General features: G+C 40.5%; 1 protein-coding gene across 1 annotated transcript in view; it reads right to left on the bottom strand.

Annotated features, from left to right (window-relative positions):
- The window catches only part of dgkab (diacylglycerol kinase, alpha b), a 59,598-nt gene extending 46,470 nt beyond the window's left edge, over nt 1–13,128 (bottom strand). The window contains exons 1-3 of the mRNA XM_084317369.1: nt 13,000–13,128; nt 4,349–4,440; nt 2,353–2,429 (exon numbers count right to left, since the gene is read on the bottom strand). Of these exons, the coding sequence (XP_084173495.1) occupies nt 2,353–2,429; nt 4,349–4,421 (150 nt within the window). The 5' untranslated portion in view covers nt 4,422–4,440; nt 13,000–13,128. The remainder of the gene's footprint in view (nt 1–2,352; nt 2,430–4,348; nt 4,441–12,999) is intronic.
- Between the last annotated feature and the right edge of the window lie 2,658 nt (nt 13,129–15,786).

Below are 15,786 nucleotides of genomic sequence, written 5' to 3'. Positions count from 1 at the left end.
ATTCTAATTTAGTTTATATATTCCAATTTATTTTATTCTACTTTTAATTGTCTGTATGACATGTGAATGTTGTGAGTGTACGTCTGTAACTGTATTTGACGTGTTATGGACCCCAGGGAGAAGAATAGCCCCAGCACTGCTGTGGCTAATGGGGATCCAAATAAACTTAAACTTAAACACCGTGTGAAACCAAGTGGAACGCTGGACAGCCGCGCCCCCGGTTTCGGGGTGTGGTCTGACTGGCCAGACCTGAATGACCTATGTGGCTGCTCCAACGTGGCCCTGGAGTGGGTGGGGTCGGACTCAGACGCTGTTAATGTTTCTGAGGAGATCATCTCTGACCCCATCATCACAGTGACATCTGTGGAACGTGGCATGAACTGCCACTTACCAATGCCCGTGGCCATCTCATGTCGGCACAACAACAACGTCAACGCCAACACTGGACTGAGCTTAAACTGCAAGGGAAGCTTGCTTGTCTCCCTGCCGCTGACCACTCTGTCTCGCACGCAGTTTTAAAGAAAATGTAGCTATTGATGAGAGCATCATCATCTTCACTTTAAAAGCTAGGCTACAGGTTTTACCATCGAAGCTCAACCTTTCCATCTGGCTCCCTGGCAGTCATAGCCCACACTGCATACACCACGGTCACGAACAGACAACAGAAACCATGTCTCACATCCTCAATGGTTGTCATGCATACAAACAAAGGGCTCTACATTTGTAGGCATGATAGGATCGTGGATCTGATTTCAGACAGCGTCAGTTCCACACTCGGGTCACCTGCAACAGTGCTGTATAAGCACACCAGTGTGAAGCCTGGACACACCTGGACAAGAGGCAGGGGAACTATGTGAGAATGCTGTTCATCGACTACAGCTCAGCATTCAATACCATAGTCCCCTCCAAACTCGTAGTCAAGCTCAGGGACCAGGGCTTTAACTATGACCTCTGCCAGTGGGTCTTGGACTTCCTGACAGGAAGACCCCAGGTAGCAAGATATTGCTCAGTGTCAGCTATTATTGGCAGCCGCGCAATTTGGAGAAGACACTGATTGATTGATTGATTGATTGATTGAATTAATTGATTGATTGATTGATTGATTGATTGATTGGTTGGTTGATTGATTGATTGGTTGATTGATTGATTGATTGATTGATTGATTGATTGATTGATTGATTGATTGATTGATTGATTGATTGATTGATTGATTGATTGATTGATTGATTGATTGATTGATTGAAAACTATATTAACAGATTGCAGAATGGGTACAATACAGTACGGCTCAATACACACAATTGTTAAGGGGATGCAGACCAGAGAAAGACTTTCGTCTTGTTTACATCAGGGTCCCCCATTTTCAATTCATCAGGACATATATGACATACATGACATATAGTACATATAGTACTATAGACATATAGTACCCTAAACCTGGAATCACGACTGGACATCCATCATTGCTTGAATGTAACGGCAATTTTTCCTTTCCAATGTCCTGCTTTCTCTTGCCCGTTACTTCACAGGTATGGTAGGGAGTGATCTTACGCAGTAGACACAGCAATGATGGATGTCCAGTCGTGATTCCAGGTTTAGGGGTGTTCTATCTGTACCCATGAGCTGTGTGTTGATTGTCAGGTTCATCATCCGTGTCTGTGTGTACCTTTGGCTGCCATTGCCAATTTGGGCACGAATGTAACAGAATAACCCACAATGTCCAAGTGCACTAATAATATTTGTGTCCTTTATGTGGACATAAATAAAGATTATGTGTGTGTGTGTGTGTGTGTGTGTGTGTGTGTGTGTGTGTGTGTGTGTGTGTGTGTGTGTGTGTGTGTGTGTGTGTGTGTGTGTGTGTGTGTGTGTGTGTGTGTGTGTGTGTGTGTGTGTGTGTGTGTGTGTGTGTGTGTGTGTGGACATGCATGCACACCGTGTGTGTGTGTATGTGTGTGTATGTGTGTGCAATGTGTAACATTCTTTATTCCACAAACTACATTACAATGTGTTACACTAACACACCCTTCCTGGACTATCTGAACATGACACTGTTCATATTTATTTACAATATTGCACAATTGCTCAGCCCTGTTACATATTATATTCCACTGTATTTTCTTTTTTTATTTAGTGTATATACTCTACTACACCCTGCACAATTGTACAGCCCTGTCCTATATTATTCTATTGTATGTATTTTTATTCTAATTTAGTTTATATATTCCAATTTATTTTATTCTACTTGAATTGTCTTACTTGGCAATAAAGACCTTTCTGATTCTGATTCAGAGAATCTATTCGTGGTGGAAAATGCACAAGACATGATGAACATAGAATGTTCTTCTTGGCTCACCTCTCCGAATCTGTGCTGGACCAGCCGACCGCCGGCATCAAACTCCTTCATCACGTCTTTGACTCTCAAACTGCTGTCTACAAAGTGAATAATCAGATTCCAACAAGAACAACAACAACAACTTTAATCACATGAGAAGAGGTCACTTTAAAGGAAAGAAAAAAGGCCACTTAATTTTTTTTTGTATAGTATAGTTAGGATAGCATAGTGACATACAGGGTATAACTGTATATTGTATAGTAGTGTACATATTCATTGCCTTTTGTATTTTATCTTAGTATTTCTATCATGTCTATTTTATTTCTATTCTATTTTATTCTATTATTATTATTATTATTATTTGTATTTTTTTGCACAATCGAAGCGGGCATGGCATGGCCACCTTCATTTCACTATATGTCCTGTGTAATGTATGTATGTGATGAATAAACCTCTTGAATCTTGAACAACGTGAGTTTAATGTGTGGTTTGAACTGCCTCCCACATCCTTGTTACTGGATGAAGGCGGCTGAGTGCATTCTAATGGGGAACAACGGATTTTTTTTAAAGATTGATGTTGTTTAGGGGGTAGAAAACAGCCCCCACTGTCATCTGAGAACGTGTTCTCAGAGAGTTTTTAACTTTTTTAAAAAAAATTTTTTTTTTTTTTACTTATGCCTTTATTATATATTATACGTTTTTCTTCCTATTGTTTTTGTTTGTGTTTATTCTAAATAAATTAAAACTTTGATCACAAAAAATAACTGGCAGAGCACAGGCTACATCAGATGGATGGTGCAGGCAGAGGGCTGCATGGTCGGAGTATCAGACGGTCTCATCAAGGCTGAATTGCTTTTCGTTCATGTAGGGTTGAGTGAGAGTAGCAACGGTGATATCGGTCGCCATATTTAGTCATTTTGAGTCAGGAAATGCACATTGAGAGTAACTGCAACATGCATCAAGCGGTGACGGCACCGTCCATCTGATGTAGCCTGTGTACTTCAAGCACGCAGCCCTCTGCCTGCACCGTTCATCTGATGTAGCCTGTTTACTTCAACCACACAGCCCTCTGCCTGCACCGTTCATCTGATGTAGCCTGTTTACTTCAACCACACAGCCCTCTGCCTGCACCGTTCATCTGATGTAGCCTGTGTACTTCAACCACACAGCCCTCTGCCTGCACCGTTCATCTGATGTAGCCTGTTTACTTCAACCACACAGCCCTCTGCCTGCACCGTTCATCTGATGTAGCCTGTTTACTTCAACCACACAGCCCTCTGCCTGCACCGTTCATCTGATGTAGCCTGTTTACTTCAACCACACAGCCCTCTGCCTGCACCGTTCAGGCTTTCCAGACATTGGAAAATACTGTGAAAATGGACAAATAGATCCCCCTCACTAGCTTTAAGAACTCTATCGCAATATAGTGGCAGGCCGTTTTTCTAACATGTTGTAGTACGTACCTACTAAATATACAGTATATATTTTTTAAATGGCCATTCCCCTTTAAGTATCATATAGAGCAGTCCTTGTTTGTGTTCTCAAAGACAGTAAAGCTTACTGGAAAAACAGATATTGTTGATATATCTTAATGACACAAAGGTCAAGAGACACTTACATTCCATGTACTGCTGTAGTTGGATGAAATCCACAGCAGAAATGAGAAATGGGCCCTCAGGGGGGCGGGGGGGTTCTCATGGAGTTTTATACTTGTATTTAATAAAAGATTTGTATTTATTATATATTTGTAATTGTTATTAAGTCTTCCTTCCTATTGTTTTTGTTTGTTTATTAAAAAAAATTACTTTGATCACAAAAAATAACAGGCCATTTTCTGGATGATGAAAATCTTCTAAACTATAGGGCAGATATATCTGATATTTCAGAGTTTATTCATTTTCCAGCGTCCATTGATTTATTGAGTTCACCACCAAAGTGAAGTTTGAGCATCAATGCAGCAGGGCTGGTTTTACTGCACAGTCTCTTAATGACACAAAGGTCAAGAGGTGACACTTACATTCCATGTACTGCTGTAGTTGGATGAAATCCACAGCAGAAATGGGCACCTCTTTGTCTGAAGATGATGCCATGGTGAGCGGCTCACTCTCCCTAAAGAGATTAACACAGCAAAGGGACAGTTAGATTAATAAATTGAAAATAGCTAGAAGTTGCTCAACTTAGCTAGCATGAAGAAGTTGCTCATGGTACCTAGCGTGCAGAAGTTGCTCATGGTAGCTAGCATGCAGAAGTTGCTCATGGTAGCTAGCGTGCAGAAGTTGCTCATGGTAGCTAGCATGCAGAAGTTGCTCATGGTAGCTAGCGTGCAGAAGTTGCTCAATTTAGCTAGCGTGCAGAAGTTGCTCATGGTAGCTAGCGTGCAGAAGTTGCTCATGGTAGCTAGCGTGCAGAAGTTGCTCATGGTAGCTAGCATGCAAAAGTTGCTCATGGTAGCTAGCGTGCAGAAGTTGCTCAACTTAGCTAGCATGCAGAAGTTGCTCATGGTAGCTAGCGTGCAGAAGTTGCTCATGGTAGCTAGCGTGCAGAAGTTGCTCAACTTAGCTAGCGTGCAGAATATGTTCAACTTAGTTATCATGCAGAAGTTGCTCAACTTAGCTAGCATGTGAAAGTTGCTCATGGTAGCTAGCGTGCATAAGTTGTTCAACTTAGTTATCATGCAGAAGTTGCTCAACTTAGCTACAGTAGCATGCATAAGTTTCCTACTATTTATGCACATAATAATCATTATAATCATAATGCTGGTCAGAGTTGTTCTGTGCGAACATCAGGGAAAATGTATGCGCATGTTCCTTCGTGCGCACGTGACGTCATTAAAACATAGTGCAACCAAAGATAAAATCACTGTCATAGTATTGTTAACTGACTACAAGGGGGAGTTGTCATGGATATACGTTACGACATGTTTACAACAGTTACAGTAGACTCACACAGTCATAAAACAAGTTTGCCTCCATTCCATCTCATGCATCAACTGTACTTCTGTAAAACTCAATGGGAAGAGTGAGAGTCATTTGTGCTCTGAGCATGACATCAAAGACGTTCTATAGACGGTGGTACCTTTGAACTGGGAAATCCGTAACACTAAAGATGGCCGCAACAACAACAAAACTACTGGCTATAAAATAAACATGTTGAGAGAAAATTATAAAATGTGATGTGATTTTATGTTGAGTATGATTATGAGGTAACCTACAGCATATTGGCGTGAAATGTGAGTTTTAGATGTTTAAATGTATCTAATTTAAATGCTTTAAATTAATCACGATCTCTCAGATCAGAGTCTACATGCATAGGCGCTGGTCTGATATGGAAAACGGTATTTTTCTATCACAAAATGTACAATTATGACCAAGTTAAGCATTATGTGTTGTCAGTGATTTACCAATGACTTCAGCTATGAAAGAAAACCAATTATATGTATGTGTCTAGTCTACATGTTAAAACAATAGCTCTACATTCCGACAACCATCACTGATATATAGTGTGTCTGGTCAGTAACATGGGTCTCGCAGTCCCTCCGCTCTGCAGTAAACACAAAATACTGGAATTTGTATCGAATCAGGAGAGAGAACTCCACACTGCAAAACGTTTCTGAAATAAGAAATTGAAGTAAAATAATCAGCCAGAGCAGTAAACTAATTTAGCTTGAAAAGATTGATTGAAATAAGTCAAACAAATATATATATGTAACGGATGGTATCGTGAAGCTCAGTCAAGAAGGGCTGGGGTGAGTAGCGGTGCTATGGGTTAAACTCACTCTCACATCCTCAAAAGACGCATAGACCCAGTACTTAGAAGTGAATTCACCTCTTGGTATAGCGGTCTGTGTTGCTGCCCGCGGTGTGGGAGACCGGGGTTTGACTCCCACTCCGGGCATCGAAGTTTGAGGTGACGAACCAGCAACCGTTACAATGGTGCCGATTGACCCGGATGCCTTGGGTGGAGTGGAGTGAGTTTGAGAGGGTGAGTATAACGGATGGTATTGTGAAGCGCAGTCAAGAAGGGCTGGGGTGAGTAGCGGTGCTATGGGTTAAACTCACTCTCACATCCTCAAAAGACGCATAGACCCAGTACTTAGAAGTGAATTCACCTCTTGGTATAGCGGTCTGTGTTGCTGCCCACGGTGTGGGAGACTGGGGTTCGACTCCCACTCGGGGCATCGAAGTTTGAGGTAACGTTGTCACAACCGTTACATATATATATATTATTAACCCTATATATACACATATATATGGGGTTATTTGTCTTGATTGGATCAAGTGAGAACTGGATATCAGGAAAGGTATTTTGTGTTTACTGCAGAGCGGAGGGACTGGGAGACCCATGTTACTGACCAAACACATCAGTTGGGATTGTGAGATCCGACTTGTTTTTCATGTATGTGTGTATATAATGTAAATATCTGTAGATGACAGCAGACATCTACTCTGACAGATCTATAGATCTTAAAGAGTAGACAGCCAGTATGTGTTTCCACGTTAGACGGTGATAGAGCCACAGGGCAGGGTGTGTGAGTGATAGAGCCGAGGTCATCGGCCGAGGTGTTAACATCAACAGAGATAGCAGGCCGCTGGTAGGGGTGTCAACACTGTTGCTATAGTAACAGTTAACACTTTGGATGCCACGGACGTGATAACACGTGTTATCAGCCCGACGCCTGAATGCCCAGCACGACAATTAGCGTTTTTTTTATTTTTTATTAGCGATCTGAATTCATATTTCATCATCCAAGTCTACCGTTGGGAAACCAGCCCCATCAGGAGCTCAGATGTGAAAAAAGCGCCCCATATCGTCTCCCGGATGGTATTGCACCCATTGGAATGGAGTCAATGAAAATGCATGAGAAAAAAAAACTCCGGAATCCACATTTTACTTCTCACGCATGTAACCGGAGATCATCCCAGTCATTCTGTAGCGTTGGATCAATAAAAGGATCGATTTTTGGAATGGCGATCAGTAATTGGAATAATCTTTTTAGATACCATCTGATGTCAGGTAAGGAATCTATTTTACCAGTCTTAGGATAATCAGACCTGTTTTCACGGAGATATAAGCTTTTCCCCTATGTGTGATCTGGCTGTTTGGCTGTGCGAGCGATCAGGAACTAAGAGAATCGATTTTCAGATCGCGGCCCCAGCGTGCATACGTACACATATACTATCGATAATCTAGCGTTTATTTGAAAACGATTCATAAATAGGCCGAAAAATTACAACGTTCTAGAATATTCCAGTACAGGGCGTTTTAATTAAAACGGAATCATTTTAATTTTCCTTGAAAACGAGGGCTTTTCAAAATGCTATAAAACGGAAATGAACCGATAAAAAAAACAATCCGCTTCAACAATGTTGACTGGAAAATGAGTCATTGATAAGCGACGGGCAGATTAGACACATAGCCATAATTTAAAACATAGATTAGGCGTTTTTAACGCTAACATTGAAGTGGGTGCTGGGCATTCAAGCACTAAATTGTGCACTCCCTGCTGGGCGCTGAAAGTGTTAAGAGAGAGAGAGCCGTTGTTATGGCTCACAGCCGTTGCTAGGGAAATACACTCCATAGCTGGAGGTTCTTCCGGATTGAGTCAGACTAAGAAACGAAGCTGACACGTAGGGACATGGAGAGAGAGACAGCTGAGCTCCCGACCCTCAAAGCCAGAGGGTTGGGAGGGGGAGGGGAACGCCACGAGACTAGGCCGCAAATCAACCATCTTCGAAACTGATAGCAGGAGAGACCGGTAGATTTAAGGAATTCAATAGACCTTCAAAGACTTTTCATAACTGTTCTCCATCTGGTACAGAGGCTATGTTTATAGAATAAACTTCAACCTCAAAGAAAGACGTTTTCGAGTTAATTCTTTGTACGGGTGCATTGACGGGGTGGAACAAGATAAGATAAGATAAGATATTCCTTTATTGATCCCCTTGGGGAAATTCAGGCATCATAGCAGCATGGGGGATGGGGGGGTACAGGTAGTAAAAACAATACAAGCAGTGTAAACAAATAAGTCAATATAATTTACTATCTAACTGAAATATACAGTATTCACAGTATCACAGTATTCACATAAGGTGCAGTATGCATAAGGTAGTGTTATTGTCCTCCTTGGGTTCCTATTAGTTCTAGTTGGATGTCTGGCAGCAGTCCCTGCCCACTGTTGTGGAGCCTGATGGCCGCTGGTATGAAGGACTGTCCGAGGCGGTTAGTTGAGTGTTGGGGGGGTATGAGTCTGTGGCTGAACATGCTTCTCATCTTGACTAGCTCGTCATAGAGGGGGTGGGAGGGATTCTCCAGGATAGCAGCCAGCTTCCTTCTCATCTCCCTCTCTGCCATCACCTCTAGTCTGACCAGCTCGACTCCCACCACAGAGCTAGCCTTCCTCACCAGCTTGTTCAGTTTGTTGGTGTCCCTCGAGTTGATGTAGCCCCCCCAGCATGCCACACTGTTGCCACAGCATAGAAGAGGACGCTGGCCACTACAGACTGGTAAAATGACTGCAACAGTCTATTGCACACGTTGAAGGACCTGAGTCTCCTCAGGAAGAACAGCCTGCTCTGTCCCTTCCTGTAGAGGGCCTCTGTGTTGTCCGACCAGTCCAGTTTATTGTTCAGGTGTACCCCAAGTGTTACAGCCAGTACGGGGAAGGTCGACTTCCAAGTAGGATAACCATAACAGATAAACAACACAACGCATAAACTTCACGGAACCACAGGTGACGAGTTGATTACTGGCTGATAACCCTGAAAATCCAACAGGATGTAGAGCTATTTAACACTTATTTTAACAAAAGAATACTGCTTACAGCAGCTTTAACCTCAAATAGATAGGTCTTGTTGCTCCCCATTGTCAAAATGGCCGGCAGAGTGAACCGGCTTCCTTTTAGACATGACTTTTCTAACATTGCCAGGGCTTATTTGGCTCAGCCAGTAAAACCTGCTTGAGTGCTTGGGGCTACAACTCTAATTCAATGACATTTACAAATTGAGGGAAGCCCTTCTGGAAGGGGCTCATTCCAGAGATTTCCAGCGAACACTGTTAGCTCATTATTAGGAAAGCATGACTCTCATCACTCTGAGAAAAGGGAATCATGAGGAAACAGTGCGACACTATGCCGCCAGAGTAGACTACATGAGCTACGTTCACATTGCAGGCGATTCAAGGCGAAATTGGCCAAAATATGATTATTTTTGCTCATATGTGACTCAGATCTGATTCTTTCATGACGGGTGTGAACAGCATGAATCACATGGAATCTGATATTTTCAATTCTGATTTGGGCCACTTTCATAATGTGGTCCTAAATCAGATAGTTTTTTTTTTTTTTTTATACAATGCAACCTCAGTAAAGTCATGCGACTTTAATGCGACGTTCACGTCACTCTAGTCTAGATTAACATTTGTCACAATTATTTATGTCCATCTTCTTTATTATTCTTTTGCGCAATGTGTGCCAATTCAGGAGTGTGGCCGGTTCACACTGGAATCTGTGAAGGGAATTTTTTAGGGCATTTTCCCCAAAATTAGTTTTTATGTGTTTTTCTTACACGTAAAAGATTAAATATCGATTTCCCTAACACCTACACATACCACACTTTCCACATTTCTTCCTATCGATACCCTGCTTCTTTTTACAGAGGGGTTTGTTGATATATCATTCATAGCCTGATTTATAGTACATTTATGCCAAAGAACCTGGCATCATCCAATGTTGGTGATTCTGTTCCTGGCGAAAGGTGCAAACGTGCGCATATTTAATTAGGTAACGCCTATTTTGCATATATAAACATCAAATCTCAGAAAAACATGCAATAAATTTTTTCTTAGTTGTTATGTACATAACAAACTGGGAATGTTTCATATTTCATTCAAATATTTGTTTAGCCTAATCACCTATAGGCTATCTCACCTTAAGCATCTTTATATGAGTGCTGATGTGAGTCCTACAGTATGGTGATGTGACCTGACCTTACCACTGATCCTAGACCAGTCTCTATGGCTACGTTCAGACTGCAGGCAAAAGTGACCCAAATCTGTATTAAATCCTAATTTTTTTTTTTATTTGCTGGCCTCCACCGCATTCAACTTATATATATATTTACATTATATAATACTTATATAACTTCAGTTTCCTCCATGTTTTAGTCCATCATCATTATAGTTCATTTGCGTATGCGGGTCAGTTCAGGACACTGCGGAATCATGATATTGGCCATAAAGGGAAAAAATGTGAACAGCCAAACAAAAAAATCGGATCTGAGCAATAAATCAGAATTGAGCACTAAAGCTTGCAGTGTGAACATAGCCTAAGAATCTTTCCGCACACAAGTCCAGATGTCAGGGCTGCATTTAGAGAGCCATGGTTAATGGATACGTTGCAGCTGCTGTGAGCTGGTCAGACAAGTGTAAACTAAAAAAACTAAAAGAAAAATCACAAATGAATGACTCTGCACATTGCTTTACTCTGCTTTACTCTGTTATTGCTTTAAAATGTTATTTAATTTTCCCACACAGATCAATTCTACAGAAGGATCTTCATCAGGAACCTCGTTCTGGTTCAGAACCAGATGGTGAGATTATTTGGGGAGCTTTACATCAGTGAGCAGATGCTGCTTTTCACTCCACATGCAGGAGAGAAGTTGAGATCCACTAGTGGAGAAGGACACCAATACTTCACCCATTCTTCACTTATAATATAACCCATAATATAATATAACCATAACTCGTCATCTGCACCTTTGTTTACACTGTTTATTTTATCTAATTGTATTGCCTATATTTTTGTCTTTCTACTATTACCCTGTCCGTATACCTGTACCTCCCCTGCCACATGCTGCATGCTATGATGCCAGAATAGAGGATCAATAAAGGAATATCTTATCTTAAGAAAATAAACCAGAGTACAGTAATACTCTGGTAAAGAACCTCCATACAAAATTTGAATGAATGTATTCAAGTATTTTACATTAAATTAAGCATTCGCCTTCCTGTTCACTATCAACTGATGAATTGTTCAGTGAAATCGGTTTATTTTCACTCCCGAAATACGATAAAGAAAATAAGCAAAGTGTCTTTTTATTAGGCCTAATACGTAATTATGTATTATATGTTTTATTATTAGTCACCCACAAAGACTAAGAAATAAAATAAAATAAAAAAATCTAACCCTAACTACCTTACTGCACTTGTCCTAATAAACTAACCTACACTGTAGCACGCAAAACTCTTTGACGAACATTGTTACTCAGCTGATAGAGGTGTGCCCTTCCTGAGGACTTGTCGTACAGAACTTGTAAGTCACTTTGGATAAAAGCGTCAGCTAAATGACTAAATGTAAATGTAAATGTAAATGTAAATGTAAATAAAGAGTCTAGCCCATTCTGTATGAGGATATTATGGCAATAAGCAGCATCTTGTTTTGGAACCAAGTTTGAAAGTGTTTATGATCAATTGAAAATGGGGGACCCTGATGTAAACAAGACGAAAAGTCTTTCTCCATGGTCTGCATCCCAATTGTGTGTATTGAGCTGTACTGTATTGTACCCATTCTGCAATCTGTAACCATTTTCAATCAATCAATCAATGCTATAAAGATCAGATTTAGTTTACAAAACATTTTCTTTCACAGCAGATCTAGTAATCTCATGCTCATGACTTTGGTATTAACATCATACTGATGTACACTCCACAATTTCCAGCAAGACCTTAAATTATGGAAATATGTTTTTTACCAATACTTGCACGAGGGAAACTGCAGGTGTAAAAAATCAGATATTTAATTTGAAATGAATTGGTCTACATTGACACAAGTTTAACTTGAGTGTCCCCGAAGGCCTAAGGTAGCTGACCCATATATGTGCATTCCTGCATGTGGTCGAATACTTTATTTACGTTTTCTGATGAGACCGTGTTGGCTGGGACTACCGAATATAAACATATACCGATGGCTCCATACAATGGTATGCATTTTTACCATGCGGTCATATATCCTACATATTATAGAAAATATATACATAATGTTATATTTTAAATTAATCAAAAATACTTCCTTGCAGCAGTGTTAAAAAGTAAATGAAAATAAGACACATTTGAATTAAATAGCAACATGGCGATTGTATTACAAGATAATAACAAAAATATGTTACATCACATTGTAGGCTACTTTGTAGTGGAAAACGAAATGCCATCAAATGTTGTTATACCATCAAAACAATCAAAACCACTGAGCATCTAAATAAAGGATGGATGAGTTGTCTGAGATGCATGTGCACTTTTGAGATGCACTGTATGGCTGGCTGGGCGATATGACCAACATAAAAATGTGTATTATTATGAACGTGGACAATAAAGGCTGACTTTAAGGTAGAGGAAAGAAAATGCATCATTCTTGAGAGTTTTGGGAAAACAAGCCTAACAAGTCTCTAAAAACCACGACAACGCCAGCTTGTAACCTACGACCCGCGGCAGAGCTATTTTAAATCAAAAATTAAACCCGACCCTTAAAAAAAAGGGCATCCATCAAACCGGATTACGCGCTAAAAGCAAATTGATTGACGTGATTGTGCAAAGTCAATACGAACCCAGTTTCACAAGTGATGGACAGGTGCTCAGCCACCCGATGGCCTGGAAATAAAAATGCCCCGAACGACTCACCTTGTTGTGAGGTGTTGCTCAAATAGATGCTATAGAGTTGATCCCACTTGTCGGTGGTCCCAGATACTAAAAAACATACAGTACGAGGACAGTTGACAGCTGGTATTTCTTAGCAACTGTCTGTTCCCTGTCGGAGCATTAGCGGATATACAGCCCTATGGGATTATGTAGGAGGAGCTATTGCAACGTAATTACAGTTAGTGGCGCCTTGCACTGGACACACACACACACACACACACACACGCACTCAAACGCACGCGCACACGACACGCACGATATTTTTCTCATTATAATTGTCCAAATAACACAATTAAATCAAATGGCCTTCACTTCCTCCTTAGTTTTTTTTTGTTTTTTTTTAAATAGATAATATACTTTTGACTTCATGACTCCCAATTGCTTTGATTCCACTCAGCTACATAATTGGCCAAACGAATTGGGCCAGATTGAAAGCCAGAACCATGTGTATGGTTTCCGATTTAAAGGAGAACAACAACCACATTACGAATTCCAATATGTTATTTCCATGGCCTAGGAAAGTTCAATCAATATTTGTGAACATGAGCTACTCTCCGCCCCCTAAAGCCAGGAACCAGATAATCAATACTCAAACTTGTGATGTCATCAATGGGGGACTGGTTTTATGAACCCACACAGAAAGGTTGTTTTCTTCTTTTTTTTTATGAATGAATTGTCTATATAGCAGCTCCCCCCCCCCCCACCACACCCACCTCCAATGTACAGTTTCTTCGTCAAATGTATACTCTTTTTTTAGACTATTTTTGTATCACAAACAATACTGTATTTGTAAATCTGGTATGTCATAAATGTATAGATGTAGCAGTATTGTCTATCTGTATGTCATATATGTTATGATGAATTGAAAATGGGGGACCCTGATGTAATAAACAAGATGAAAGTCTTTCTCTGGTCTGCATCCCCTTAACAATTGTGTGTATTGCGCTGTACTGTATTGTACCCATTCTGCAATCTGTTAATAACATTTTCAATCAATCAATCAACCAGACTTTATACTTGATGACATCGCACATTTCAGTTTCAACACTCTAGTTTTTGGATTTGGGAGAGTTGTTTGTGTTCACTAATATTTTTTGGACTGTCTTAGATCATAGGCAAAAATTATAAAAGCCTAAATCACATTTTATACAGAAATGCATGGTTTTGACCCTAGACTTGTGGTTCCAAATTCCAATGAGCACCATTCAGATATTTTGAGGTGAAAGATCAAGGAACCCCATTGTAAACAAAAAAAATCGTTGTCAAACCTTGGAGAAGATTCCCAACCCTTTTCCCTATGGAGTGGCTGGTATCTACAGATTCCTCAAGATCTGTAGTTTCAGGGAGTGTCACAGGCTAGGGGTGGGGGGGGCCCTTGGTTCGGGCCCTCGGCGAGTCGGGGCATGATCTGGCTCGCCGGGCTTGTGGCTCTCGAGGGTTGGGGATCGTGGCTGTGATGGGTGGTGAGGGAGGGGGCTTAGATTGTACAATCTATTTTATTTATTGTCTAGTCATTGTAGTGTTGAGTCGATGTTTTTGGTGTCTGTTTATGTATTATTATTGTTGTATGGATTGTATTATTGTTCTTATGTTGTGAACTGTGTTGTTTCATGTTTGAAAATTTAAAAAGTTTGATCACAAAAAAAAGATCTGTAGTTTCAGGTGATACATCTATATTCACTTTACCTTTGAAAGATACCAGTGCACTTCCTCACCTCCAGGACACACCAGGCGGTGAGGACAAAGACTAAGAGAATCATGAAGGACCCGACCACCCGGAGGTACAACACCAAGGTACAACATCCATAAGGCTTATAACTCAGAGAGGCTCAGAGCTTCTACCCCCAGGTCACCAGGATCCTGAATATGACTGCTTGTCAGGAACAACAAAAAGTTAATCCGAACATGAACAACAAGGAACACTCTGTAAATATACATAATGAATACACATATCTAATCCTTGGCACATATACTGTCTGGTTCCATCTAACCCAGCTGCACAGTACAACCCATGATTATATTTGACAGCCCATCCACTCTTGTACTGTATATATTTTGCCTACTAGCTTCATGGCTCTAGAAATTTTTTTACGACAACAAGCATTTCACTGCACATTTTACTTGTACAACCGAGTATACAAATAAACTTTGATTCGAACCCGCTGGAGCATAATGTTGTTCCTGGTAGGCTAAGCCTCGGAGTCGATCCTCATCATCTGAGCTATAGATGTGCAGTGGAGACATGAGAAATTACTTTCCCTTTTTAAAGGCATGAGGAAAATATACACTGGCCACATTTGGATTTATAGAAAACAAACAAAGATGTTGGAAGGAATTGGTAAACATCACAGGCCTGCAGGTCCGGACAGTATAGTGTTTTATGATGAAGGGGTCAGATGGTCACAACATAGCCGACTAATTTCATTAATAGAAATACGGGGGTTGGAACTTTTGATTACTTGTTGATTGATTGATTTTGTATGTTGTGTTTTGTTGTTCTCTGTTATGATCTATGGGTAACAGTACTGTATATTTGCATATCGTATATGTCACAAATGTAACTACTATATACCTGTATGTCATGTATGTCCCTATGCCATAAATGTCATGATGTCATGTATGTTGTGTATGTCATAAATGTCACTATGAATTGAAAATGGGGGACCCTGATGTAAACAAGACAAACGTCTTTCTCTGGTCTGCATCACCTTAACAATCTTGTGTATTGAGCCGTACTGTATTGTACCCATTCTGCAATCTGTTAAATAA

This window comes from Notolepis coatsorum (assembly GCF_963971535.1).
Source record: "Notolepis coatsorum genome assembly, chromosome: 6".
In the NCBI taxonomy this organism is placed as follows: domain Eukaryota; kingdom Metazoa; phylum Chordata; class Actinopteri; order Aulopiformes; family Paralepididae; genus Notolepis; species Notolepis coatsorum.
Note: the sequence above shows the minus strand (reverse complement) of the source record. Positions and strands in the feature narration are given on the sequence as shown.